This window comes from Notolepis coatsorum (genome assembly GCF_963971535.1).
Source record: "Notolepis coatsorum genome assembly, chromosome: 2".
In the NCBI taxonomy this organism is placed as follows: Eukaryota; Metazoa; Chordata; class Actinopteri; order Aulopiformes; family Paralepididae; genus Notolepis; species Notolepis coatsorum.
Genome location: NC_140166.1, coordinates 38,427,887 through 38,453,413, shown reverse-complemented (window position 1 = coordinate 38,453,413; position 25,527 = coordinate 38,427,887). Strand labels below are relative to the sequence as shown.

The window sequence follows — 25,527 nt, the reverse complement described above, 5'->3', positions numbered from 1 at the left end:
ATAACCTTCTAATAGGACCCAAGTTTATTTCCTCTTGCAATGTTAGCTAATGCAATAGTTGACAGGAAATACATTTAGGTCCAAACGGTTCCCTAGCAACAGAGATCCAGTGATACCGTCTATAATAGGAATGAGAACAGGTCAATTTTTAAAGGTAGAATCTGTAATTCCACTAAACAACAACCTTTAGACAAAAGAACCCCCGCTTGGTATTGTGCTTTGTTTAAAATGTTTGTTTTGGTCTGACGTGTGGGTTGGTGTTTAGTATGTATTTCTCCAGACCTCTCTTGGTAGAGCTTGAGGTGTGGCCAGCAGTAGCAACCCCTCCCGGTCATCCAATCCACACATCAGACAAACAAATAATAATCATAATATCATTCATAATCATAATAAAGTATCAGATAACAGTAATAACACTTTTGGTGTTTCAGAAGCACTAGAAGCCGATGGTATACAGCATTCATTCTTACTTTCTTGTCAATAGGTTGGATAATACAATGATTTCATGCCAACAAAGTTTTTCAATAATCTTAATTTGAAAGAAAATCCACTTCCTGAAATCACTGAATTGTAAATGAATTGATATAAAGTTACCCTAATCTCCAACCACCACTGCTATAAATTTTTATTACATTTTTTAATTTTATTTTTTGAAGACACCCTGTCATATACTATGTATCTCTATCGAGTGTACCCATTCTGGCAGCCCATACATTTGTGCTCTCTGTTGTAGGTATAAAGTCTGCTATTCTGATCCAGCGCTGGTACCGTCAGTATGTGGCTCGTACCGAGATGAAGCGCAGATACACCTGGCATATCTTTCAGTCCATCGAATACTCTGGGGAACAGGCTCAGATAAAGGTGACCCCCCCCCCCCCCCCCCCCCCCAAATGAAATGAAAAGAAGAATCAAGAAGAATTATTTCATGCACTCTACAAAGATTATGTTAATTAAGATTAAGAGTAATTGATCATATTCACAATCCCAACATGAGCCAGACATAAGAGCAAAATGGCCACTGTGTGAATTGTCACTGGTTTAAACTGTAAATTAAACAATCATGTCTTTTCTATGCAGCTGTACAATTTCCTTGGTTACCTGATGGACAATTTCACACCGTCTAGCACAGAACGTAAGACTTCCCCTTTATTCATAAAGAAATGTTGCTGTTTGTATTCCCATGTTGTTTTTATCATCGTCAGCCTCTTTCAAAGGGTAATAATACCACTCGATTTGAGAATTCAAATACCGGTAGGCCTATGTTGTCATTACAGTCCAATAAATATATCTATGAATATGAATGGCTTCAAGACTAAAAACAGATAGAAAGACAACTAAGACTCAAACCTGTGATGTGAGCCAGACCTGCTCCACAAATAATGAATGGGAGATTGATTTTGTCCCCAATAGTGTTTAAGCTTAGCACAAATGAATGGAATTGGATACAGACCAGCTAGCCTATAATAGCTGTTGGCCAAAAACATCTCTCCTGGAGTTTTAGGCTAGGCTAGTGGTCCGTATCTGCTTCAATTCATTTGTGCTAAGCTTAAATACTATCATTTCCCATTCATTATTTCTGGAGCAGGTCCACTTAATAGCTTTTTACTGAACTCATAGAGAGGAAACTGGTGCCTATCTTGTCTAACTCTGGAGAAGATGGTAAGCACATTTCCCATGATGTTGGAGTGTTCCTTTAACAGTCACCTTTGCCATTAGCTCCAAACTTTACATCTTGATTACATTACAGGTCTTAGTTCTCTACGATTTCTGGTTTTGGGAGAGAGTTGTTGTTTGTGTTCCCAAATCTTGAGTGGACCGTCCTAGACCACAGGAATAACATAGATTAATTATTTTAGTGTAAGGCGAGTGGTAGGCCTATTCCTTGTATAAATTGAAGCCATGGTCTTCTTTACCAGGGAACTTGATCTCCCACATCTTCAGAGAGCATGATGTGTGTCGGGATGCCGAGTGGGAGAGGTACTTCTGCTACAAGAACATTGAGATACCAGATATCTACTCAGGGCCTCATCTCACCTTCCCTCTCACTGTGGAACAAGTGACTGACCTTGTGGATGCCTTCAGGAACAAGAGAGTAGGTGTATCTCTATGCGCCTTACAGTTCCTTTTTGATTTTCAGATCTTGTCAATATCCTGTATCTCACATTCAACACTCTGGAAAATGTACTGATTGAGAAACTTGGGCCCATTCAAAATGTTTATGTTGTCAAGTTAGACAAGGACTATTGGAAAGAGTAGTATGTACATATGATTATCAATATGTGTTCTCTGTTAGTGCTTGTGATGTGATACATAGTGGCTGTACAATTTCAAGCACAATTCTAAAATAAACAATATAATTATAACATAAGATAACAATAAGGCCAAGAACGGAGAATGGATAAAGTTCCTGTATGTTAACATGCTCCCCCCAAACATCGAAGATGCATTGGTTGGTGACTTGAGTAAACTGTTAAAGGTAGAATCTGTAATGGTGTCAAACAGCGAGCTCTAGGTAAAGAGCCCTGCTTGGTATTGTGCTTTGTTTACCTTTTAGCTGCGACCAGCAGCTCTATAGGTCACTCTGTTGGCTGGTCCACAAACATTTGAGGTTGCATCTATTACAAATTTGTTCTTGTTTTGTTTTGGTCTGATGTGTGGAAGTTAAAGGAACACGCCAACATTTTGGGAAATTAGCTTACCGTCTTCTCCAGAGAGAGACAATGAATGGAAGCGGACATGACCAGTTAGCCTAGGCATTGTCCAACTAACACCTCTCCCAAAGGCTAACCGGTCATGTCCGCTTCCATTCATTGTGCTAAGCTAGGCTAACATACAGCCAGATAGCTTTCTACTGAACGCACAGAGAGGAAACTGGTATATATCTTCTTGTCTCTCTCTGGAGAAGACGATAAGCTAATTTCCCAAAATGTTGGCATATTCTTTTAAGTTAAGTAACTTATTTTACTGTGAATCCCTCCAATAGCAACCCCTCCCCTACATCCACTGAAACCCAAGCCACACATTAGACAAAAAAGAAATGTAAACAAAGCGCAATACCAAAAGTGTCTATTCTGCCTAGAGGTCGCTGTTTGACGACATCACAGATTCCACCTTTAATGTGACGGCATGCAATATCTCAAGTACGATGACGTAAACCCAGTGATCACGAACAATATATTGATCATCTGACATTTCAATATTATCAACCACAGATAATCAGGGTGTAGTAGGCACAAATCAAATCAAATCAAATTTATTTGTAAGGACCGACGACAACACACGTTTAATGTCCCCATGGGCCACACTTTTTTAAACAAGTCAAGAAGAAACATCACAATAAATCAAGAACAAAACAAAAAACACCATAAAGTCCAAAAGAATTTAAATAAATAAAATAAACAAATGCGAACACTCCCAGACGTCACATACCCCACGCGAAGGTAAGGAAAAACTCACTAAAACCTAGCAATAGGAAAAAATGCACCACAGGCAATGTGGAGGAGAGAAACCTTAGAAGGGCCATTCAAGGGGGGGACCTCCCTTAGATGTCGGTGATAGTAGTGTTGCAATAAAACAGCACCAAAAATATATTTTTTTGAATCTCTTAAAAACCATTTCCCTAAACCAAGACGTGTTCCCCAGCAGCAGCTGCACTCCCGCTACGTGCTCCAGCTCCTCCTGGACACCTGGAAGCTGCTCCGCAAGATGCCCAACATCAGCCGCGTCTCCACCTGCCACAGCAAGGAGATCACCATCCTTGGTGAGTTGACTCACACTAGTGGTCACTGATTGACAGTATGTATATGGGTATATATGTAACGGATGGTATCGTGAAGCGCAGTCATGAAGGGCTGGGGTGAGTAGCGGTGCTATGGGTTAAACTCACTCTCACATCCTCAAAAGACGCATAGACACGGTACAAAGAAGTGAATTCACCTCTTGGTATAGCGGTCTGTGTTGTTGCACGCGGCGTGACAGACCCGTGTTCGAATCTCCCTCAGGGCATCGAAGTTTGAGGTGACGTTGTCAGTTTGTCACAACCGTTACATATACAAAGGGTGAAACAGTGGCGACAGTGGCTCGGTAGAGGTAGAGCAGTCGTCTGGTAATCCGGAGGTTCCCGGTTCGATTCCCGCTCCTCCCGGCCGGCAGCGTGTCGAAGTGTCCTTGAGCAAGACACTTAACCCCTAATTGCTCCTGATGAGCAGGTTGGCACCTTGCATGGTTGCCTCTGCCATCGGTGTGTGAATGTGTGAGTGAATGGGTAAAATGTGAGGAACAAATTGTAAAGCGCTTTGGATAAAAGCGCTATATAAATGCAGCCATTTACCATTTACCCATAGAATCGTGGCTCCTTTTCTTTTTTTAAAGATATTGAATGTTGTGCACTTGCTTCATGTCTTTAAGGGGCACCCCACCGAAAAAACAACTGTGATTTATCTCACATATATCTCAAGACTCTAAACTGTTTTGCATACATTAATTTAGTTTGATTGAGTTATTGAGAGTGTATCCCGTGCTGCCATCAGAGGACACTGAATCCTTGTGTTGTGTTAATTACAGAAAAAATTGCAATCCCCATTGCAATCTTTACCTATGTCATTTCATTGAGCTGTAATTGACACAACACAATGATTCAGTGTCCTCTGATGACGTCACAGGAGGAGATATTCAAATTCATTAACTCTCAATAACTGTCAAACACAATTATGAATGTGTGCAGCTTAAGCTAACTTTATACTTGAACGTCTAACGTGGAGCCGCTGCTTCGCTGAGGGTAGCGCTGCTAGTGACGAAAGCCACGGCAAGACCAAAAATGTAACTGGGCGTCAGGCGATGGTCTGATGGTTGGAGAAAAAAGCTGTGACAGCCCATGCACAAATATATCTTGGCCTTGGGCTCAGTGGCCTCGTGGGTAGAGTGTCTGCCCTGAGTTCGCGAGGCTGGAAGTTCAAGCCCCGGCCGAGTCATACCAAAGACTATTTAAAAATGGTACCCATAGCCTCCCTGCTTGACACTCAGCATCAAGGGTTGGTTTGGGGGGAAGTCCTTGCGACATACTAGCGTCATGTCCAAGGGGTGTACTTGTACATCAAGCTGCCTCACGCTACGGAAACAGGAGATAGGCTCCTGCCCCATGTGCCGTTACGGCTCGAGAACCATTGGTTCTCAAAGGCAAACTTCTTGGGATATTTGTGACGTGACATTATGTGCAAAATGTATCAGCATTGTTTTTCGGGGACGTGCTCCTTTAACAAGTCTTAGTGATGATGAGTTTATTAATTTCATTATATTTCATCCAAGGTGATTTGCATGGACAGCTGGAGGATCTGCTATTGGTATTCTACAAGGTAAGGATGTCATCTCTGCGTCAAATCTTGAATTTCTCATTTTTGAAGATTGGGACAAAATAACGTTTTGGGGAGTTTCAAAATATATTAGGTATATAAATATACATCTACATCAATCTGAGAGTGAGAAAGGTACCTGTGGCTACTCAAAACATCTGGATCAAGCAGTTGGTCTTCAACACTGCTCTCTCTTGTTGTCGTCTATCCTGTAGAATGGCATGCCATCCATGGAGAGACCATATGTGTTTAATGGAGACTTTGTGGACAGAGGCACGTGCTCTATAGAGATCCTGCTTATTCTGTTTGCCTTCCTGTTGCTCTATCCAAATGATATGCACCTCAACAGAGGAAACCATGAGGACCACATCGTCAACCTGAGGTGAGAGTGATTGACCTGGGGGACAGTCAAACTAGGGCTGGGCTATATGGCCAGAATATCTTATCATGATATTTTTCTTGGTTTTGATGGTATAACGATATTTGCAATGTGATATGACATGTTTTTTTATGTCTTTATCTTGTAATACAATTAGCATGATGCTGTTTCATTAAAAAAAATTAAATACTGCTCCTGTTTTTTTGCGCTTTGTTTCTGCATTAGGTACGGCTTCACTAAGGAGGTGTTGACTAAATACAAGGTAGGCTTTCTAGCATGTAGGACAGAGACACATGGGTAATACCTTGGGACATCCTCTTTTAATTTGTTTACTGTTCAACAATAACTCTAACCTTCTTATGAAACGAGTGCGCCCCCAAGGTCTAACCTTTAACCGAGCCCTCCTTGGAATCACGTCTATAAACTGCAGCACATCGCCTACACATTCCCATCAAGGCTCAGCCGAATCTGCCTGGTCATTAGTATTAGGGACTGGCATTTCCACGCAACAATATGGGTCACTCTGCAGCTAAGAGGATTTGAGGTTGTTAAACGAGATTACTTGAACGCACCTGAACCTTGTGGCTTTCAGTGAGTCAGAGAGATGATGATGACGGTGGTGGTGGTGGTGGTAGGAAAGCCCACATTGGTCAGATAATCCACCCAATAACTGTCAGATCTCATTCAATATCTGTCAGAATCCACCCAATAACTGTCAGAATTCACAAGTGCAGTAGGCCTATTTCAACATGGCTGCCGACAAGTATCGGTGATTGAAATTACACTTGATGTCATGTTATTTATGGAAAAAGTCATGGGATTTGACAAACTAAATTCATTTTCATCAAGTAGATAGACAAATAGTCAATTCAGTGGGATTTACAGCCATTTTGCTCTTACGTCATACTCAGGTTGGGATTTCTTTCCAGGTGGGAACATGGTGGAAAGAAATCGCAACCTGAGCATGACATGAGAGCAAAATGGCTGTAAATCCCACTGAATTGACTATTTGTCTATATAGGCCTACTTGATGAAATTGAATTTTGTTAGTCAAATCCCATGCCTTTGTGTGAACAGGGTCAGTTGTCTTGCTCGGGAACAGCTTGGGCTCAAATTGATTTCCTGTCAGCAGTTGATATTAGCAATCACTGCAACAGGAAGTAAGGAAATAAACTTGGGCTCAGTGACCGTATATATATTTAGGCTTGGGCCCAAGGCTGATCATGTCCCTCTCTGTGCTCCTCCCCAAGGCTGATCATGTCCCTCTCTGTGCTCCTCCCCAAGGCTGATCATGTCCCTCTCTGTGCTCCTCCCCAAGGCTGATCATGTCCCTCTCTGTGCTCCTCCCCAAGGCTGATCATGTCCCTCTCTGTGCTCCTCCCCAAGGCTGATCATGTCCCTCTCTGTGTTCCTCCCCAAGGCTGATCATGTCCCTCTCTGTGCTCCTCCCCAAGGCTGATCATGTCCCTCTCTGTGCTCCTCCCCAAGGCTGATCATGTCCCTCTCTATGTTCCTCCCCAAGGCTGATCATGTCCCTCTCTGTGCTCCTCCCCAAGGCTGATCATGTCCCTCTCTGTGCTCCTCCCCAAGGCTGATCATGTCCCTCTCTGTGCTCCTCCCCAAGGCTGATCATGTCCCTCTCTGTGCTCCTCCCCAAGGCTGATCATGTCCCTCTCCTCCCCAGATGCACGGCAAGCGGATCTTGAAGCTGCTGCAGAAGATCTTCAGCTGGTTGCCCTTGGCGACGGTGATCGATCAGAAGGTGTTGATCCTCCACGGAGGAATCTCGGACTGCACGGACCTCTGCGTCATCGCCAGGGTGGACAGACACAGGGTAGGAGACGGTCTCTTGCTGACGACTCACTGATCAAGTTTGGACTAAAGCCTGTACTACTAGAGATACGTCACGGCTGAGCGTGTTGAACCCAATATGCAAACACAGAGACGATTCAGACACGTTTTGGTATAACCCAAAAGACAGGTACTTTATTATAAGAATGTTCGGGGTAGTTCAAGCAGCGGTCGGTCATAAACCACGGGAATACTCGTACAGTCCAAGGGGCATAAGAGGAGCGGGGCAGTCACACAAGCGAGGGGTCATACACAGGATCTGGTACTCAAACGATCTGGGGCGTGGGCACGAAGAATGGTCAGGCAGGCGGAGGTCATGCACGGGATCCAGGAGTAGAGAACAGAACGTGGAGCCAGATGATGGACTGCAGGAAAGGAAAGACAGACAGGGTTAGGCACGAGACAACGGAATACTAATGAACTATAAAGAGCGAAATAACTACGACTGACTGGAAAATACTAAGCTACAGTGTGATGTTGCAATAGAGGATTAATAGATATTCCACCCCGTTTGAATGTCTATGACCTATAAGTTAATACCAGTAATGAAACAGCTTTAAATTAAAGGCCCAATCAGAGATCCAAACGTAAACAAAATAAAAAATAAAAAGGTTGACTGACTCGTCTTTATACAAAAATACTAGAGAACAGATACAAATTAGTTTTTTAATTGTATTCACTGTATTTCGTGAATGTATCAAATTAGTTTACCTCGAGTGGGATACTGATTTAATATCCAGGTGACCCCACAAATTCAAGGGTTCTCTGGTGTTTCTAGCTTTAGGATCGGTATGTCAGTATCATCAGTATGTACTGTGATACTCTTGTACATCAAATGGCTGTATGTTTATTGTACTTTTGGGCAAATCGAGTGTTTCTGACTAAGACCTCTTTGCGCTGCTCCCTCTCAGTACGTCTCCGCTCTGCGGCCTCCCAAGAAGAGACACAACAGTAATGTGAGCGGTGACTCCGAGGTGTCTGAAGATGGTGCCAACTATCGACGGGCCTCGCTTGTCCATCCCAGAACCATGGCTGCCCGCGACAGCTTCCCCAACCGCTCGCTAAGAGACTTCTCCGCCCGGGTGAAGCTAACGACGGAAGAGGAGCAGGAGGTGCGGCGGCGCCAGGCACTGCTCGTCAAGACGGGCTTCAGCCAATCCCAGAGGCAGCTCAACTGTCCTGTGACCACAGACTCCTGCTCCGAGGACTCTACCGACTGCAGCAAAAGTTCTGTAGATGAGTGGAAGCAAGTGAGTGGAAAGGAGGGAGGAGATGGTTTCGTCTCCTCCATGTGTGTAGGGCTGACAATCATTGAGTGCAGGCATTGTCTGACGCCAGTGTTGTAGTACTCGAGTCCTGGACTGATTTTCAGGACTTGTGACTCGACTTGGACTTGAGCACTGATGACTCAGACTTGGACTTGGACTCGAGCATTGACTGCATTCGGACTCGGAAGGTGCCGACTCGGACTCGGTCTTAAGGGGCAGCGGTGGCCTAAAGGTTAGAGAAGTGGGTTTGTGACCGGATGGTCGCCGGTTCGATCCCCGGGACCGGCAGGAACACCAACCTCTGAAGTGCCCTTGAGCAAGGCACTTAACCCCCAACTGCTTCAGTGGAGTTGCTCAGTGGCCAACGGTGTCAGACTGTGGTTGTACTGGGCAGCTCCCAGGTGTGAATGGAATTGATTGATTGATTGATTGATTGATTGATTGAAAAGTTTATTAACAGATTGCAGAATGGGTACAGTACAGTACAGCTCAATACATACAATTGTTAAGGGGATGCAGAGAAAGACTTTTGTCTTGTTTACATCAGGGTCCCCCATTTTCAATTCATCATAACATATTATGACATACATGACATACAGATAGACAGTACTGCTACATCTATACATTTATGACATATCAGATTTGCAAATACAGTACTGTTTGTGATACAAAAAGTGTCCAGAAAAAGAGTGTATATACATTTGACGTAGAAACTGTACATTGGAGGAGGTTGGGTGGGTGGGGTGGAGTTGGTGGGTGGGGGCTGTACATTGGAGGGGGGGGGGGTTGGGGTGGGGGGGGACACTGTACACTGTACATTGGAATACTGACAAAGCCATACTTGGTAATTTACTGTACAACTGGGTTAAGACATTTGTAGGGGCCAGTTTCGAATTGCAGTCTCCCGTAGGTGTTCTTTGAGGGTGTTTTTGAAAGTGGGTAGTGATTCACATTCCTTTACAGCTTTGGGTAGGGCGTTCCACATTGATGTGGCATAATTGCGAAACGTGTTTAGTCCCTTGTTTGAGCCGAATCTGGGTTTAACATGATTTGTGGAGCTCCCTCTGGTGTTGTGATCGTGGTATTCACTGACCTTTGGGAAGTATTTTGACATGTACATGGGTACCTTGGTCGCGTAGTGTATCTTGTAGACCAGGCCCATTGCAAGTTGCTGTACTCTGTCGTCTACTCTAAGCCATCCTAGGTTGTCAAAGTGGGCCGGGGTGAGGTGGGTTCTAGGAGTCAGGTCAAGCAGTAGTCTGACTAGCTTGTTTTGAGATGTTTGTAATTTGATTTTTAGTGCCTTTGAGGTGCTTTGGTATCATGAGGTGCAAGCATAGTCGTAGTACCCTTGAATGAGTGCTCCTGCCAGAGTCTTCAGGGTATTCTTGTTTACCAGAGAAGAGATCCGGTACAAGAATCGAGTTCGTTGGTTGACTTTTTTTATTACATTGGATGCCATTTTGTCACAGGAAAGATTAGCCTCTAGGATGGAACCTAGGTAGGTAATTTCCTTGTGACAATATTGTCACCCACTGTAACCGAGAAGCCGTCGGTCTTGCTGAGTTTGTTATTTGAACCGAAGAGTATGGACTCTGTTTTGCCCATGTGTAATGATAGTTTGTTGTCGGCGAGCCATATGCAGATTTTGCCTAGTTCCGAGCTGAGGGCTTTTTCAACCTGTAACTTGTTCTTGTCAGAGACCAGCAGGGCTGAGTCGTCCGCAAACAGGAACAAGTTGCAGTCACAAGCTGACGACATGTCATTTGCATAAATTAGGAATAGTAGCGGTCCTAGTATGCTTCCTTGTGGAACACCACAGCTCACTGTGAGGGGGGGGGATAGGGTACCGTTTACTTCCACCATCTGTTCTCTCCCCTCCAGGTAGGATTGTATCCAGCTCACTGATAAACTATCAAAACCTATTGCTTTTAGCTTGTCAAACAGAATGGTGTGATTGACAGTGTCGAAGGCCTTTTGTAGGTCCAGCATGACCATGCCGCAGTATTTGCCCGCGTCCACCTCTTGTTTGATGTGGTCGTTCAAATAGAGAAGGCATGTGTCAGTGGAGTGGGATGTTCAGAAGCCAGATTGGAATTCGTAGATTAGATTTTTTTCCGCGAGGTACTTTTCGATCTGTTCGTATACTATTTTTTCCATGACTTTCGAGATGGATGTAAGGATAGAAACAGGGCGGTAGTTGCCTGGGTCTAGTTTGCTGCCCTTTTTGTGCAGGGGTGTTACTCTCGCAATTTTGAAGTCCTTGGGGACGTGTGTGAATGTGAACTGTGTGAATGTGAAGCAGGGCGTTCCTGAAAAAGAGCATCTGTGCTCAGCGAACCTACCCTGGGTAAATAATGGTTAAACAAAAAAAAAACTCTGACTTGTTAATTGATAAATACAGTTATTTATTTTACAATTGTTTGTAATAGGCCCTAATCATTTGGCATAAGATATTGATGGCTAGTGCATTTGTTTGGCTATCGATTTGCTCATCCCCACGTCGGGTAGCGTGTAGTCTTTTACCAACAAACTTGCAGTTCCGCGTTCGGGTTCTGCGATCTGATTGGCCACTGACGTACGCTCTCTCTACACCCAAACAGCGAGTTACGCTAGTTCTGCCTCTAACCTCTAACAGCCTGCAGCCTCCTCGAAATAACATATTGTTTTCATCTCTCTATATTAACGTGATTCCATCAACACAACATAAATGTTCAAAACACGACAGGACAGTTTGCATCACTTCCCACGGTTCTCGGCACTTATTCTACCGGTAGTGCGGTAGTTGTTGCCACGGTATTGGGTCTTTGGGTGAATACTTCATTGGCGGGGAAGAAGAACACTGATATGTTGTGTTGATGGAATCACGTTAATATAGAGAGATGAAAACAATACGTTATTTCGATTGAGGTTAGAGGCAGAACTAGCGGAACGCGCTGTTTGGGCGTAGAGAGAGCATACGTCAGTGGCCAATCAGATCGCAGAACCTGAATGCGGAACTGCAAGTTTGTTGGTAAAAGACTACACGCCGTCGGGTAGCATTGTAAAGCCACACTCATTGCTTACAACCCTGTCCAATCATTTTCGAGATCGCCAAATGATTGATGGAGGTAGAGCCTCGGGAGTCGGGAGTGGTATTCAAAAAAATGTAAAGTCTGCTAAAGACTTTCGCGCACGCCTCACATATCGGCATGTAACTCGAGAACCGCTGAACGGATTTTTTCGCTATATATTGTATAAGAAAATATGCACACCCAAGCCGCTAGAGGTCGCCAAAGGGGCGTCGGGCAAATCGTCCTTAAAACCTTGCCTGACCGCAGCAGTGCAAAGAGGCAGTTGTTTGGGTGGCTAGAGTCTTTGACTATTCTCTTAGCCGTGGCCCTAATGCCTGGTGTAAATGTCCTGGAGAGTGGGAAGCCCACCTCCAATTGTGCGTTCAGCTATTCGAGCCACTCTCTGCAATCTGCTGTGGTTGTGTGCGCATTCCCAAACCAGGAGGTGATGTTACCAGTCAGGATGCTCTCTATTGTGCGTGAGATATGATTTAGTCCATAATTACAAAGCTGTCTATACTGTAGGTGCGGAGATAACAGCGGAGAGAGTGATACCTATAATCAGAATAGTCATTTTTATAAGTTTTCTGATTGGGCTTCCTCCTGGTTAATGAAATAATTGTGGATTGAATTGTTAAATTAGTCAGGAAACCCTGGAACAAGAACCTCACCCTCCAAATGGAGAATTTGTTGTGGGAATCATCCTTCACTGGCAACTGTCAGTACAACAAATAATCAAAACAATACTATGCAAGTCTAGCATAGCTGGACCTTTGTTACACCCATTGTGGTGTTTTTGTGTAAAATGGAGGCTTGCATTTAATGAGCGACACTACAATTGCTCTCCTCCATAGACAATGTGATGACGGCAAGATACATCATTCAACAAAGTTCAGTCAAATTTGAGACAGTCGTTTCCGAGGTACATTGGACCTGACTCACTCACTCACTCACTCACTCACTCACTCACTCACTCACTCACTCACTCACTCACTGAGTGACATTGATTGTACGAGGCAGGACCCCTCGGGTCTCACGGCCCATGGACCCTGTTAACTTGTCTACAGTCTTGTGTGCTAATGCAGTCCCTTAGTCATGATGGAAATAGCGTTCTCAAGCCTGAGTCTGTAATCAAGTCTAACTTCAGAGCTGGTAGTGGTAGATGTACTGTATTGTGTAGGGGACTCAACAGATCATACTCCATATCAGTATTAATCTGTCGGCTTCGTTTCAATCTTGTTTCCCAAAACCAATGAGCACAGACTGTTGACGTCTCAACTTCAGATCAACTATATCAACAAAAAACGGTATCTATGGTGCTGATTTGCCCTGTCTGGCTCTTGTAACTCAGTGGTTTAAGTTTCAATGTATAGAGCGGAGGAGTCTGTGACATGCTTTAGGACTTCACCCCACATGTTCTCAAATAGGTTAAGATAAACAACATGAGGATCCTCTTCCGTTACACCTCCATGAATGTTTATAATGATTTTATAATCTTTATTTATTGAGCTGTTATCAGTCAAATAGTCACAAAAGAAACATATTGCCAACTGGGTCATTGATTAGTGTAACTGAGGGGTACAATTCCCTGACTGTATTGAGAGTATGGTATCATTAAACCACTACTTAGTTATGTACTTTAATTACTGGCCATACAGTACACGGTATATATGGTGAACACCCACACAATAACACGGCTTAACAAAGAAAGTCATATTTAGAAGTATTTATTAGAAGAGCAGTAATAGTAGATTACAGTATTGAGAATTATGGGTTGCGCTTATATGGCGAAGAACACTTAAATAGGTCAAGAGCGTAAGTCCATGAGCATATTACGATGGGTATAATTAATACCACCTGTAGCATAAGAATTATATAAGGCACACTCGTAGGTCAGCTGGAGATACTAAGGGGGTTCCCTCCGGTTGTAAGCCAGCAGGGGAGAGGAATTGTCGGGAGCAAAAGTCTGGATCAACGAGGAATAAAGAGACTCCAGGTACAGGAGACGGTGCAATAATCCCTTGGTCCTTAGACAAAGCAACAGCTATACTCCGGTATGCATTGCAGCATGGATGAAAGCTAGCCAGCCTCGGTGGGTCCTAGAGGCGGGCTCGACGGTGCTCCTCACAGGGTAGATCCCACACAGCAGTGGGGTAGACGGTTCTCTGCTCCAGCAGCCACAGTACCAAAGCAATACAATCCAGCCGGAACAGGCTCTGCATTCGTCGGTGTAGGTTATCCAGTCTACATATCCACACGGTTCTCGTCTAGGACTCCTCGGATGGCGGCACAAGGTTAGGCCGCCCAGCCTGGATAAGTACACTAGCTCGGTACGACGAACCGGTGGTAATGCTGGTCACTGTAGAACGGTAGCCGCACGATACACTATACATAATAGACTATTACTTTATAATAGAATAAGTCGAACTCGACGATACAGCGTTAAACTCTGACACTTTAGCTATCAATTCGCACGCGGTTCTCAAGGCTCTATTTAGGGGCAAAAAGGGCCCACTTCACAGCACGTTGTATCGTGGTGAAGGCTTCAACTTGTTGGGTTAACTAACTGCTGTATCCACCTGCGACGTATTTATACGTAAGGTGAATAATCTAGTGCCAACCTCAGTTCTGTCTCGTATTACTGCGCAAACCTGGGCATGTTGAGACATGTCTTAGCGGTGGCTTTGAACTAGACATTGGGGGTATGGCCGTTGGCGCCTAGGGGGTCGCTGTCCAATAGGAGAACGAATATTATGGTCTGGCCTGTACATAGGTAAAGGGATATTCCGTGTATATGTACAACGAATATACAAGGGATATCAGACGATATACAAATATTATACAATATATCTCAAGTAATAAATATATATATTCAGTTTAATCTGACCCTTTGTAACAGCCGCCTCCTAATTAGTCCGCACCTAATTAGATAAGCAGAGACAGATTAACCGTCTTGTCCACTACTCAATGTCCGTTGTGAGGAGTAGGGCAATTCACAAAGTCAGTGGGTCATGGTCGTCATTAAGAGAGTCAGGGAGCCTTGGCACCTCTATCAGCCTCGCCACGGGTCGGGTGTATGTCCGTCCCTGGACGAGCACTTCTGCCGCTCTGACCTTTCCGTCGGCACCAGTGATCACTTTGCTTACGCGGCCGGCCGGCCACATAGCTCGGGGTAGTGACTGGTCTATGATCATGACGACTGTGCCCTCCGTCAAATTGTCTCTTTCTTTTACCCATTTCTGGCGGGTCTGTAGAGACGGTAGATAGTGGAGGAGGAAACTGTTCCAAAACTTGTCAGCCAATACTTGACTGTACCTCCACATTCTTCGGCCGTTCGCTTCCTCAGGTCTGTACACTGTCTGTGGGAGCGCGGGGTCCAGCCGCCCCATCAAGAGAGTGTTGGGGGTGACTGGGTCGACATCTGCTACATCACTTGAGACGTAACCGAGGGGCTTTGAGTTCAATACTCCCTCGATCTCCGTAAGGACTGTCGTGAGGACTTCTTCCGCCACGGTCTGGGCCCCAAGCACGGCGTACAGGGCTGTCTTTATTGAACGTACTTCTCGTTCCCAGGTTCCCCCGAAGTGAGGGGCATTCGGGGGGTTAAACTGGAAATCAATCTGAGAGGGAGCGAGGTGGGTCTTAAGTTCTGGGCCCATAGCTTGGAAGCTCTCTCTCAGCTCTCTTTCTCCGCCTTTGAAGTTTGTCCCGTGATCAGACAATAATATAGACGGTTTTCCTTTCCGCGCTGTGAATCTCCGGAAGGCCATAAGGAATGAGTCCGTACTCATGGTTGGAAGGAGTTCTATGTGTATCGCTCGGGTGGTCATGCATTTGAATACAATACCCCACCGCTTCTCCGTCCCTCTTCCTTTCTTCACATACAGCGGGCCGAAGCAGTCCATACCGGTGGAGTGAAAGGGCTTGTCGCCGAGTCGGAGGCGACAGGGGGGTAGGTCAGCCATCCTGGGTATACTGGGCTGTGCTCGCCACTTGCGACAGTCTAGACAGGTCCGCTGGAAGCGTCGTACTGCTTCTCTTCCTTGCAGTATCCAATAGCGACGTCTGATCTCAGCGAAGACTCTCTCTGCCCCGGCGTGGTGCACGTCCTCGTCGTATTTCTTTATGATGAGCTCTGTGACCTTGTGTCGGCTGTTGAGAACTATCGGGAACTTGATGTCATCCGTTAAGTCTGGGGCCCTTCTCAGACGACCACCCACTCTGATGAGATTATGGGCGTCGCGCTCGGGGGCCAAGTGGAGCAGTCTGCTGTCTGACGGGACTGGCTTTGATCCCTGCAGACAGTCTAGCTCGTCGGGGAACGAGTCTCTTTGGGCTCGCTGTAGCAGAAGGAGTTCTGCTTCTTCGTAATTAGCTGCATTAATGTCAGTAGTGGAGGGAACCTCAGGGTGGTGCCACAGGAATGTCTTTAACTGCGCACTCTCAAGGGTAGGGCAGTCGTCTATGTTGGGATCTGTGGGGACTGGTGTGTGCGTCAACCCACAGAACATAGATTTCTTCATCTCTGCCTCCTCTTGACTAGCCTCCCGTGGGGTGGATTTAGGCCACTCTTCTTCCGGGAGCTTGAGGAACTCGGGACCGTCACTATAGAGATTGTGACGTGTGAGGTCATCCAGGGACATTCCCAGTGTGATGACGTCTGCTGGGTTCTGTTTTGTGTCCACGTACCTCCAGCATGCTGATTCTGTTAAATCTTGGATCTCTGTGATTCTGACTCCCACGAAGACCTTGTATCTACACGAATCGGACTGGATCCATGTGAGTACGGTCATGGAGTCTGACCACAGGATTGTTCTTTGCACCGGGATGGTGAGTTCACGTTGGATTAACGTGGCGAGTTGCGCTCCTACTAGGGCTGCGCAGAGCTCTAGACGCGGGATCGATTGTTGCTTGCGGGGGGCTATTCTTGAACGAGCCAGGATGAAGGCGGTATGTATTTCTCCTCCCTCCTCTCGGGCCCGCAAGTAGGCCACCGAACCGTAGGCTACTTCGGAGGCGTCGCTGAAGACGTGCAGGTCCATCTGACACGTCTCCAGCCGCACTGTGGGTGGGAAGTAGCTGCGGCGTATGTTGACACCTGGGAGCGAGCTGAGTTCTGTTTCCCACTCTCTCCATGTGGAAGCAAGGTGGTCGGGTATGGGGTCGTCCCAGCCCTGGTCCTTGTCCCACAGCTCTCGTACAATCATCTTTGCCCTGGTGGTGTAAGGTAGAATACATCCCAACGGGTCATATTGTCTGGCGAGTGTTCTGTATACACTCCGTCTGGTGGTCGGTAGTGAAATCGACCTTCCCTGCTCCTTGGTCAGGGGTGTGTGTCTATAATGGAGCAAGTCTGTTTTGAAGCGCCAGACTAGTCCTAATGTCATTTCTTGGGCTTCACCTGGGATGGTCGCCATCCAGGTCTCGCTGCTTGCTGCCTTGTCCTCTGGGGAGAGGCTGCGCAGTACTTGAGGGTCGCTGCTGGCCCACTGCCGGAGATCAAAGCCGCCTTTGATCAGGGAGGCGCGGAGCTTGAGTAGGAGGGCCTCGGCCTCTTCTGGCGTCGAGACGCTTTGCAGACAGTTGTCCACGTAGAAACTCTTCTCTACACTTTGTCGGACCTCCTCGTCAGCTGCTGGGTCCTCTGCGACATGTTTTTGCAGTGCGAACGTAGCACAGCATGGGCTGCATGTGGTTCCGAAAGGGAGGACTTCCCATTGATAGATGGATGGTTGCTCATTCCCGATCCTCTCTCTCCATAAGAACCGCAGCAGGGGCTTGTCCTCTTCCACTAGTCGCACCTGCAGGAACATCCCTTTGATGTCGCCGCTGATGGCCACCTTGTTCTGGCGGAAACGTAGCAACACGCCTAGTAGAGAGGGGCCGAGTGTTGGGCCGGGCAAGAGCTCTTTATTCAGATTTTGTGATCCGATCTGGTAGCTGCAGTTAAACACAATACGATCCTTGCCGTTGTGGTGGACCTTGTGGTGGGGCACGTACCATGATTCGGTCGTCTGATCGGTCTCTTGAATGTCAATTCTCTTTATGTGTCCCGCTGTGATTAGCTTGTCAATCTCAGCGCGGTACACAGTGGCTTGAGCGGGGTCTCTGGCTAGGCGCCGCTCGGTGTTCAGTAGATATCGCTCCGTCGCTTCTTTTGAGGCGTGGAAGGTAGGCATACCCTCTCGCCTCAGGAGTGGAGTTGCGTATCTCATCACTCCATTGACTTTGACTCTCTTTGTCCCCTGCTCGAGGAGGGCTATGGCATAAATGTCTTCCTTGGAACGAATGTGTTTCTTTTCGTTCTTAAAGGGCATTGTCTCTAGTGTCCATAGCCTCTCGACGTGCTGTAAGAGGGTGGTGTCTTCTTCTGTCACTCTGGAGTGAAGGCAGCGAGTGGCTGCTGGTCGGTTGGGAGACCTGGAGAGGGGGTCTTGTAGTGTCCATCCTAGGCGGGTCTCGACTGCTGCTGGACAGCCTCTGGGCCCAATGTGGACCCGGTCCGTCGGGACGATGAGGTGTGCGTGGTCGGATCCTATGAGCAGGGTCGGGGTGGCGCCGTCGATGAGCGGTATAGGTAGTTGACGCAGGTGCACGTATTTTTCCATCAGCTTGGAGATGGGGTAGGTGTACCGCGACAGGCCTATGTCTTGGCTGGTGAAAGCGTTAGTGATCCTATACCGCCTCTCTGGCTGCCCGCTTGCTGCGATAGTAAAGGAGACATTCTCACCCTTTATTGTCTTCAGGTCTCTTCTTATAGTACGAATCGTCATCGTTTCTTCGCTCCCCCGCAGACCCAGCTGGGCTGCAGCGGATGCGAGGAGGAGAGTCTTTTCTGACCCGTCGTCAAGGACGGCGTAAGTGTCCATGACCTTGTCCTCGTAGCTTAATGTCACTCGGACCACCTTCAAGAACACCCGGGAGCCCCCACTGCTGGCGGGGTCAATATACATGACGCTTACTCTGGTGCTGCTTGGGGGTGCGGGTTTCTTCCTGTTGCTGTCATGTAAGACGTCCAAGTGGGCTCCGTCACACCGGCTGCACCTCTTCTTCAAGCGGCACTCGGCTGCCATATGGCTGCGCGCACAGCGGTAACAGCGGCGGTTGGACTTTATCCATTGACTCACCTCGTCGGCGGTCATCTTCTTGAAAGTGTCACATTGTGACAGCCAATGTTCTTTCTCGCAGTACTGGCATACAATCTTCCACTTCTCTTTCGTCGAGGGGGTGCTGTGGTTCTTGTTCCGCGGTACTGATTCGGCTTGGTGCATGACAGTCACCAGCCTGCGGTTATCGTTGGATCTCCGAGGTCCATCTCTGGGGCTTGGTCCACTCCGCACGAACGTATCCAGTCGTAGGCTGCTGACTTCTCTCGCGAGGAAGTCGGCCAGGTCTAGGAGGGATGGCTCGGGACCGTTGGGATCACGGTGGTCTCTTTGCCGCCTGAAGCGCTCTTGTCGGGCGGGAGGAAGCTTCTCTAATATCCTTTCTACATTAGAGTTAGCGTACAGTTCGTGTCTACCCTTTTCCTTTTGTGCCCCCAGCATCCCTACCAGGGATTGTACCTTGATAGAGAGGTCATCCAATGAGCGATTGTCTGTGGCTGGGGGGAGACGGTCAATATTCCTTATCTCTTGTATCACGTAGTCCCATATGCGTCCATAACGTTGGTCGAGGGCTACTAGAGCCGCGGTGTATGGGGTACTTGAGTTGGAATATGCCAGCGCTATATTATGCGCTCTGGGCACCTTCAGGTGCTTGAGGAGAATAGCATATTTGTACGTCTCATCGGGGACATCGGACATCATAGTCTCTAAGCACATCTGTAGTTCCGTGTACTGTGCTCTGTCCTCGTGTGTAAAATCCGGGAACGTCGGTGTGCCAAGGTACGATGCCATGGATGGCTGGCACATCGGTGAGCGTTGGGGGAGAGGCCTCCTGGGCGAGTCTCCCCGTACGTGTCGTCGTGGGCTGGTACTTGGTGGGTACCAAAGCCCGGGTACCCAGGTGCTGTTCCTCGGGGCTGGCGGTGCGTCAAACTCACCCTTGAGTTGAGTCGGGGGTCTGTAACGCAGGGCCTCGGGGGTAAAGTCTGGGCTGTACTGGACCTCCTGGTCCTGTGGAGTACGATGCTGCTGGTGGGCTTGACTTTCCTCCTCTTCCTCTTCCTCTTCCTCTGCTAGGTCTTCTAGATCTTGCAATCGTCTATTCAGTCTCTCGGCGGCATAGGCCGGTTCTTCCCGGTTGCTGGGTCTCGCATGGACCGGTCGGGGAGGGGGTTCGGAGACGTGGATAGGCTCTTTCTGTTGGCCGGGCTCCGGGTCGCTTGGTCGGGTAGGGGAAGGTGCCCTAAACCCTTGTCTTGACGATGCCCTGGAGCTCCGTGCGGAGAGAGGGGTTGTCGCCCTGGCAATCAATTGCTCCATTATCTGCGATTGTAGTCGGTCGCGCTCGGCTTCGCGCTTGATGTGAGCGAGGTCGCGCTCTGCTTCGAGCTGGGCTTGGGCTGCGTCGCGCTGTGCATTGGCGGCGTCGTGCTGTAAATCGGCGGCGGCGCGCTGGGCATCGGCGCGGTCTCTTTCAATATTCTCTTCCGTCTGGAGGCGTCTGGTCTCCAGGCGTATGCGGTCGTCTTCACTCCTTTGCTGCGCCTGGAAGCGCTCTCGCTGGGTCGCAGAGTGTTCGCGTTCACTAAGGGCTTGCGCTTGGAGTTGCGCGTGAAGGCGCTCTCTTTGGTCTGCAGATTGTTCGCGCTCACTCAGTTGTTGAGCCTGCAGGCGTTCTCTTTCCATGGTAGAGTGTTCGCGCTCACTTAGCTGTTGCGCCCGGAGGCGCTCTTGTTCCATGGAAGAATGTTCGCGCTCGCTAAGCGTCTGTGCTTGTAGTCGATCGCGTTCGGTGGAGGCTGCCAGGGTGGCGATGAATGCCTGCGCCAGCATCTTGTCCGCCTCGCTGGGGGAAGACACTGATGGAGGTGATCGGCTTCTGACAGTGGTCGTTGGAGATCCGTTCTCCTGTCGCGCTCCGAGGAGGTCTATCTCCTGGGCGCGCTTCTCTTCTGGTAGTGGGTCGGGTTCCGTCCCTGGAGCGCTTTCTTTATCCTGGAGCTCTCCGGGGACCGTCCCGTTGACGTTGTCGGGGGGTATAGTCATGTCATGTCCCTCCTGGTCCCCCCTGTGAGCTTGGTCAGTTACGTTAGAACCCACTAGGGTCTCTACTGGCAAGGTCGCCTGGTCGTTAGGGTTTGACATGCTTTTACTATCTGCTTTTCCCGCATTTAACGTCTGTATAAAGCTAGGTATTAGACTGGCAGCGTATTCCTCTAGGTAAGGAGGTGGCTGACGTCTGCGCTGCGGGCGTTCTAGCTTAGGAGAGCCGTTTGTGGAGTGTTCACCGCTGGCCATGGTTAATATCAATATTATATTTAGATATTACACTGATATTCATCCGGCTCGAAGGACCAATTGTAACTGAGGGGTACAATTCCCTGACTGTATTGAGAGTATGGTATCATTAAACCACTACTTAGTTATGTACTTTAATTACTGGCCATACAGTACACTGTATATATGGTGAACACCCACACAATAACACGGCTTAACAAAGAAAGTCATATTTAGAAGTATTTATTAGAAGAGCAGTAATAGTAGATTACAGTATTGAGAATTATGGGTTGTGCTTATATGGCGAAGAACACTTAAATAGGTCAAGAGCGTAAGTCCATGAGCATATTACGATGGGTATAATTAATACCACCTGTAGCATAAGAATTATATAAGGCACACTCGTAGGTCAGCTGGAGATACTAAGGGGGTTCCCTCCGGTTGTAAGCCAGCAGGGGAGAGGAATTGTCGGGAGCAAAAGTCTGGATCAACGAGGAATAAAGAGACTCCAGGTACAGGAGACGGTGCAATAATCCCTTGGTCCTTAGACAAAGCAACAGCTATACTCCGGTATGCATTGCAGCATGGATGAAAGCTAGCCAGCCTCGGTGGGTCCTAGAGGCGGGCTCGACGATGCTCCTCACAGGGTAGATCCCACACAGCAGTGGGGTAGACGGTTCTCTGCTCCAGCAGCCACAGTACCAAAGCAATATAATCCAGCCGGAACAGGCTCTGCATTCGTCGGTGTAGGTTATCCAGTGTACATATCCACACGGTTCTCGTCTAGGACTCCTCGGATGGCAGCACAAGGTTAGGCCGCCCAGCCTGGATAAGTACACTAGCTCGGTACGACGAACCGGTGGTAATGCTGGTCACTGTAGAACGGTAGCCGCACGATACACTATACATAATAGACTATTACTTTATAATAGAATAAGTCGAACTCGACGATACAGCGTTAAACTCTGACACTTTAGCTATCAATTCGCACGCGGTTCTCAAGGCTCTATTTAGGGGCAAAAAGGGCCCACTTCACAGCACGTTGTATCGTGGTGAAGGCTTCAACTTGTTGGGTTAACTAACTGCTGTATCCACCTGCGACGTATTTATACGTAAGGTGAATAATCTAGTGCCAACCTCAGTTCTGTCTCGTATTACTGCGCAAACCTGGGCATGTTGAGACATGTCTTAGCGGTGGCTTTGAACTAGACATTGGGGGTATGGCCGTTGGCGCCTAGGGGGTCGCTGTCCAATAGGAGAACGAATATTATGGTCTGGCCTGTACCTAGGTAAAGGGATATTCCGTGTATATGTACAACGAATATACAAGGGATATCAGACGATATACAAATATTATACAATATATCTCAAGTAATAAATATATATATTCGGTTTAATCTGACCCTTTGTAACAATTAGATTAGATTCGATTCGATTCAAATGTATTGTCATTATACAGCACAAGTACAGTACAACAAAAAGAAGTTTGGCATCCAACCAGAGTACAAATGTAACAGTAAAGTGCAATAGTAATATACAATAATAATAATAATAATAACTTTATTTGTATATCACTTTTCATACAGAGGTTGCAGTTCAAAGTGCTTCACAACAGTAAAAAATACAGGCATGAGCGAGCATAGCAAGGTATGGTAAATCACAGTGTTTCACATTAGGATCTAGCATCCCAATAGGCTGTTTACAGTTTCATTCAGTAATACAAATAATAAAATAGTTTAAAATGATTAAGTTTAAAAATAGTCTAAAAATTATAAAATAGAACGGACATACAACAACAGTAAAAAATACAGGCATAAGCGAGCATAAAAATAAAAAATTTAAATAGCAAGGTTACAGTAAAATAGAACGGACATACAACAGGGTATTTGACATACACCAGCACAGTGTTTCACATTATGATCTAGCATCCCAATAGGCTCTCTGTTTACAGTTTGATTCAGTAATACAAATAATATTTTTTTTTAAATGATTCAGTTTAAAAAATAGTCATCAGTAAGAAGTAAAAAGTATGATAACCGACACATGAATTTGATAGGCAGTGTATAAAAGTAGGCAGGGTAAGAATAGTGCAGGTAAGTACAATTTGTGTCAGGATATCCCTGATGTTTCTATAATAATATTTCCCCTTGCCACTAGGTGGTAGCAGATATCTATCTTCAAATATTTGCCTGCATTACCCCACAGTGAAATACCTTTAAAAGAAAGCTGTCTTTTAAAGATGTCTAGCGAGTTGGCTTCTCTGATGTTTTGGGGTAGTTTGTTCCACAGTTTTGGGGCATAGTTGATAAAGGCTGCATTACCGATCCTCTTTTGACTGTTTCTGGGAGCCTCTAGTAGTCCAGCAGCTGATGATCGCAGTGTTCTTGCTGGTGTGTAATTTATTAGAGTGTTGGCGATGTAGCTAGGTCCCTGTCCATTTAGAGCTTTGTATGTAAGGAGAAGGACCTTAAAGTCAATTCTAAATGTTACAGGAAGCCAGTGTAAAGCAGCTAAGACTGGACTAATGTGCTCTCTCCTTTTGGTTCTAGTTAGCAGTCGGGCTGCAGAGTTTTGGATTAGCTGAAGCCTCTCTGTGGTTTTCTTAGGGAGACCTGTGAAAAGTGCATTACAGTAGTCTAACCGGCTAGATATGAATGCATGAATTAGCTTCTCAGCATCGTTCTGATTAATAAATGGTCGTACTTTTGCTATATTTCTGAGATGGAAGAACGATGTTTTCGTCACTTTGCTAATATGAGAATTGAAGTTCAGTTCTGAATCTATGATAACCCAGAGACTAGTGACCTCAGATTTTATCCAAGGGGTTAGTCCTCCCAGGTTCTTTATTAATGTTTCTTTTTTAGTTTTGGGGCCGATAATTAGAATTTCAGTTTTGTTCTCGTTTAGTTTCAGGAAGTTCTTACTCATCCATTTATTTATTGCCAGTAAGCAGTCTGTAATGGAGCTAATCGCTGTATCATTTGGTTCAGCAGATATGTACAGTTGTGTATCATCCGCATAGCTATGGAAATCTACATTATGTTCTCTGATGATATCACCCAGCGGTAACATGTAAAGGGAGAAGAGTAAAGGACCTAAGCAACTCCCTTGTGCAACTCCATAGTTGTTATCGTATATATCAGACATGTGATCTCCTAGTTTGACATAGAATTTCCTCCCTCTGATGTATGTTTTAAACCAGCCTAGCACATGTTCTGAGAAACCGACATGGTTTTCAAGACGATCGATTAGAATATCGTGATCGATTGTATCAAATGCTGCACTGAGATCTAGCAGGATAAGGATGGAGATCTTATTCTCGTCAGAGTTTAGCCTGAGGTCACTGATTATTTTGGTGAGGGCAGTTTCAGTGCTATGATATTTTCTGAATCCCGACTGAAATTCTTCTAAGATGTTGTTTTCTTCAAGAAAGGAATTTATATGTAATGTACAGGTGATTAAATGGTCTATAAAATATAAAGATTTGTACGTACTGAGTAATAGTGCTAATCAGATGTATAGAGTTGTAGTATTATTATGTACAGTGATACAGGTAAAAATACACTATGGTAGTAAGTCATACTGGCCAGCAGCATAACTAGAGTAGGTAAGGGATATGTACAGATATATATATAGTATCTACAGATATGTAGATACAAACTGCATGTATCTCTTCACACGCTAAGAGACTGCTGGCATCACTTCCAGAATATTGTACGGGAGGCTAGGACAACATATTTTGCTGACATTATCATGTCAAACTGCCATAAGCCCAGTGTCTTGTTTAAGACCATCAATGATGTACTGAATGCACCACTGACTACCTGTGTAGAGGCCTCTCGTGCTGCCTATGAAGGTTTCCTTAACTTCTTTATTGATAAGGTCTCCTCCATTAGGGCTTTTATTTCACCTCCTGCTCATGACCCCTCCGTTTTTGTCCTCAGCCCCGCTGTATTTAACACATTTGTGCCCATGACGCTGTCTTCCTTACAGGAGGTCATTGGCAAAATGAAGCCATCGGGCTCCCCAGATGATGCTGTTCCACCTCGACTCTTTAAGGAAGTCTTCCCAGCTGTTGGGCCTACTGTACTCAACATTATAAATAGCAGCCTGTCCTCTGGTGTGGTCCCGGCACTTTTTAAACATGCGGTTGTGCAGCCCCTGATCAAGAAGCCTGGGCTAGGGAGCTCCAGTAGCTCACCACGTACCGCGAGTGCTATTTCAGCGCCGTGGACAACCGTGCTC

At 46.4% G+C, this 25,527-nt stretch overlaps 1 protein-coding gene across 1 annotated transcript in view; it reads left to right on the top strand.

Annotated features, from left to right (window-relative positions):
• Positions 1–741: 741 nt before the first annotated feature.
• Positions 742–25,527, top strand: part of ppef2a (protein phosphatase with EF-hand domain 2a) — a gene marked incomplete at its 3' end in the record, with an annotated part of 44,979 nt that continues 20,193 nt past the window's right edge. The window contains exons 1-9 of the mRNA XM_084307294.1: positions 742–861; positions 1,078–1,132; positions 1,917–2,092; positions 3,646–3,760; positions 5,305–5,351; positions 5,564–5,730; positions 5,953–5,989; positions 7,412–7,561; positions 8,490–8,828. Of these exons, the coding sequence (XP_084163420.1) occupies positions 793–861; positions 1,078–1,132; positions 1,917–2,092; positions 3,646–3,760; positions 5,305–5,351; positions 5,564–5,730; positions 5,953–5,989; positions 7,412–7,561; positions 8,490–8,828 (1,155 nt within the window). The 5' untranslated portion in view covers positions 742–792. The remainder of the gene's footprint in view (positions 862–1,077; positions 1,133–1,916; positions 2,093–3,645; positions 3,761–5,304; positions 5,352–5,563; positions 5,731–5,952; positions 5,990–7,411; positions 7,562–8,489; positions 8,829–25,527) is intronic.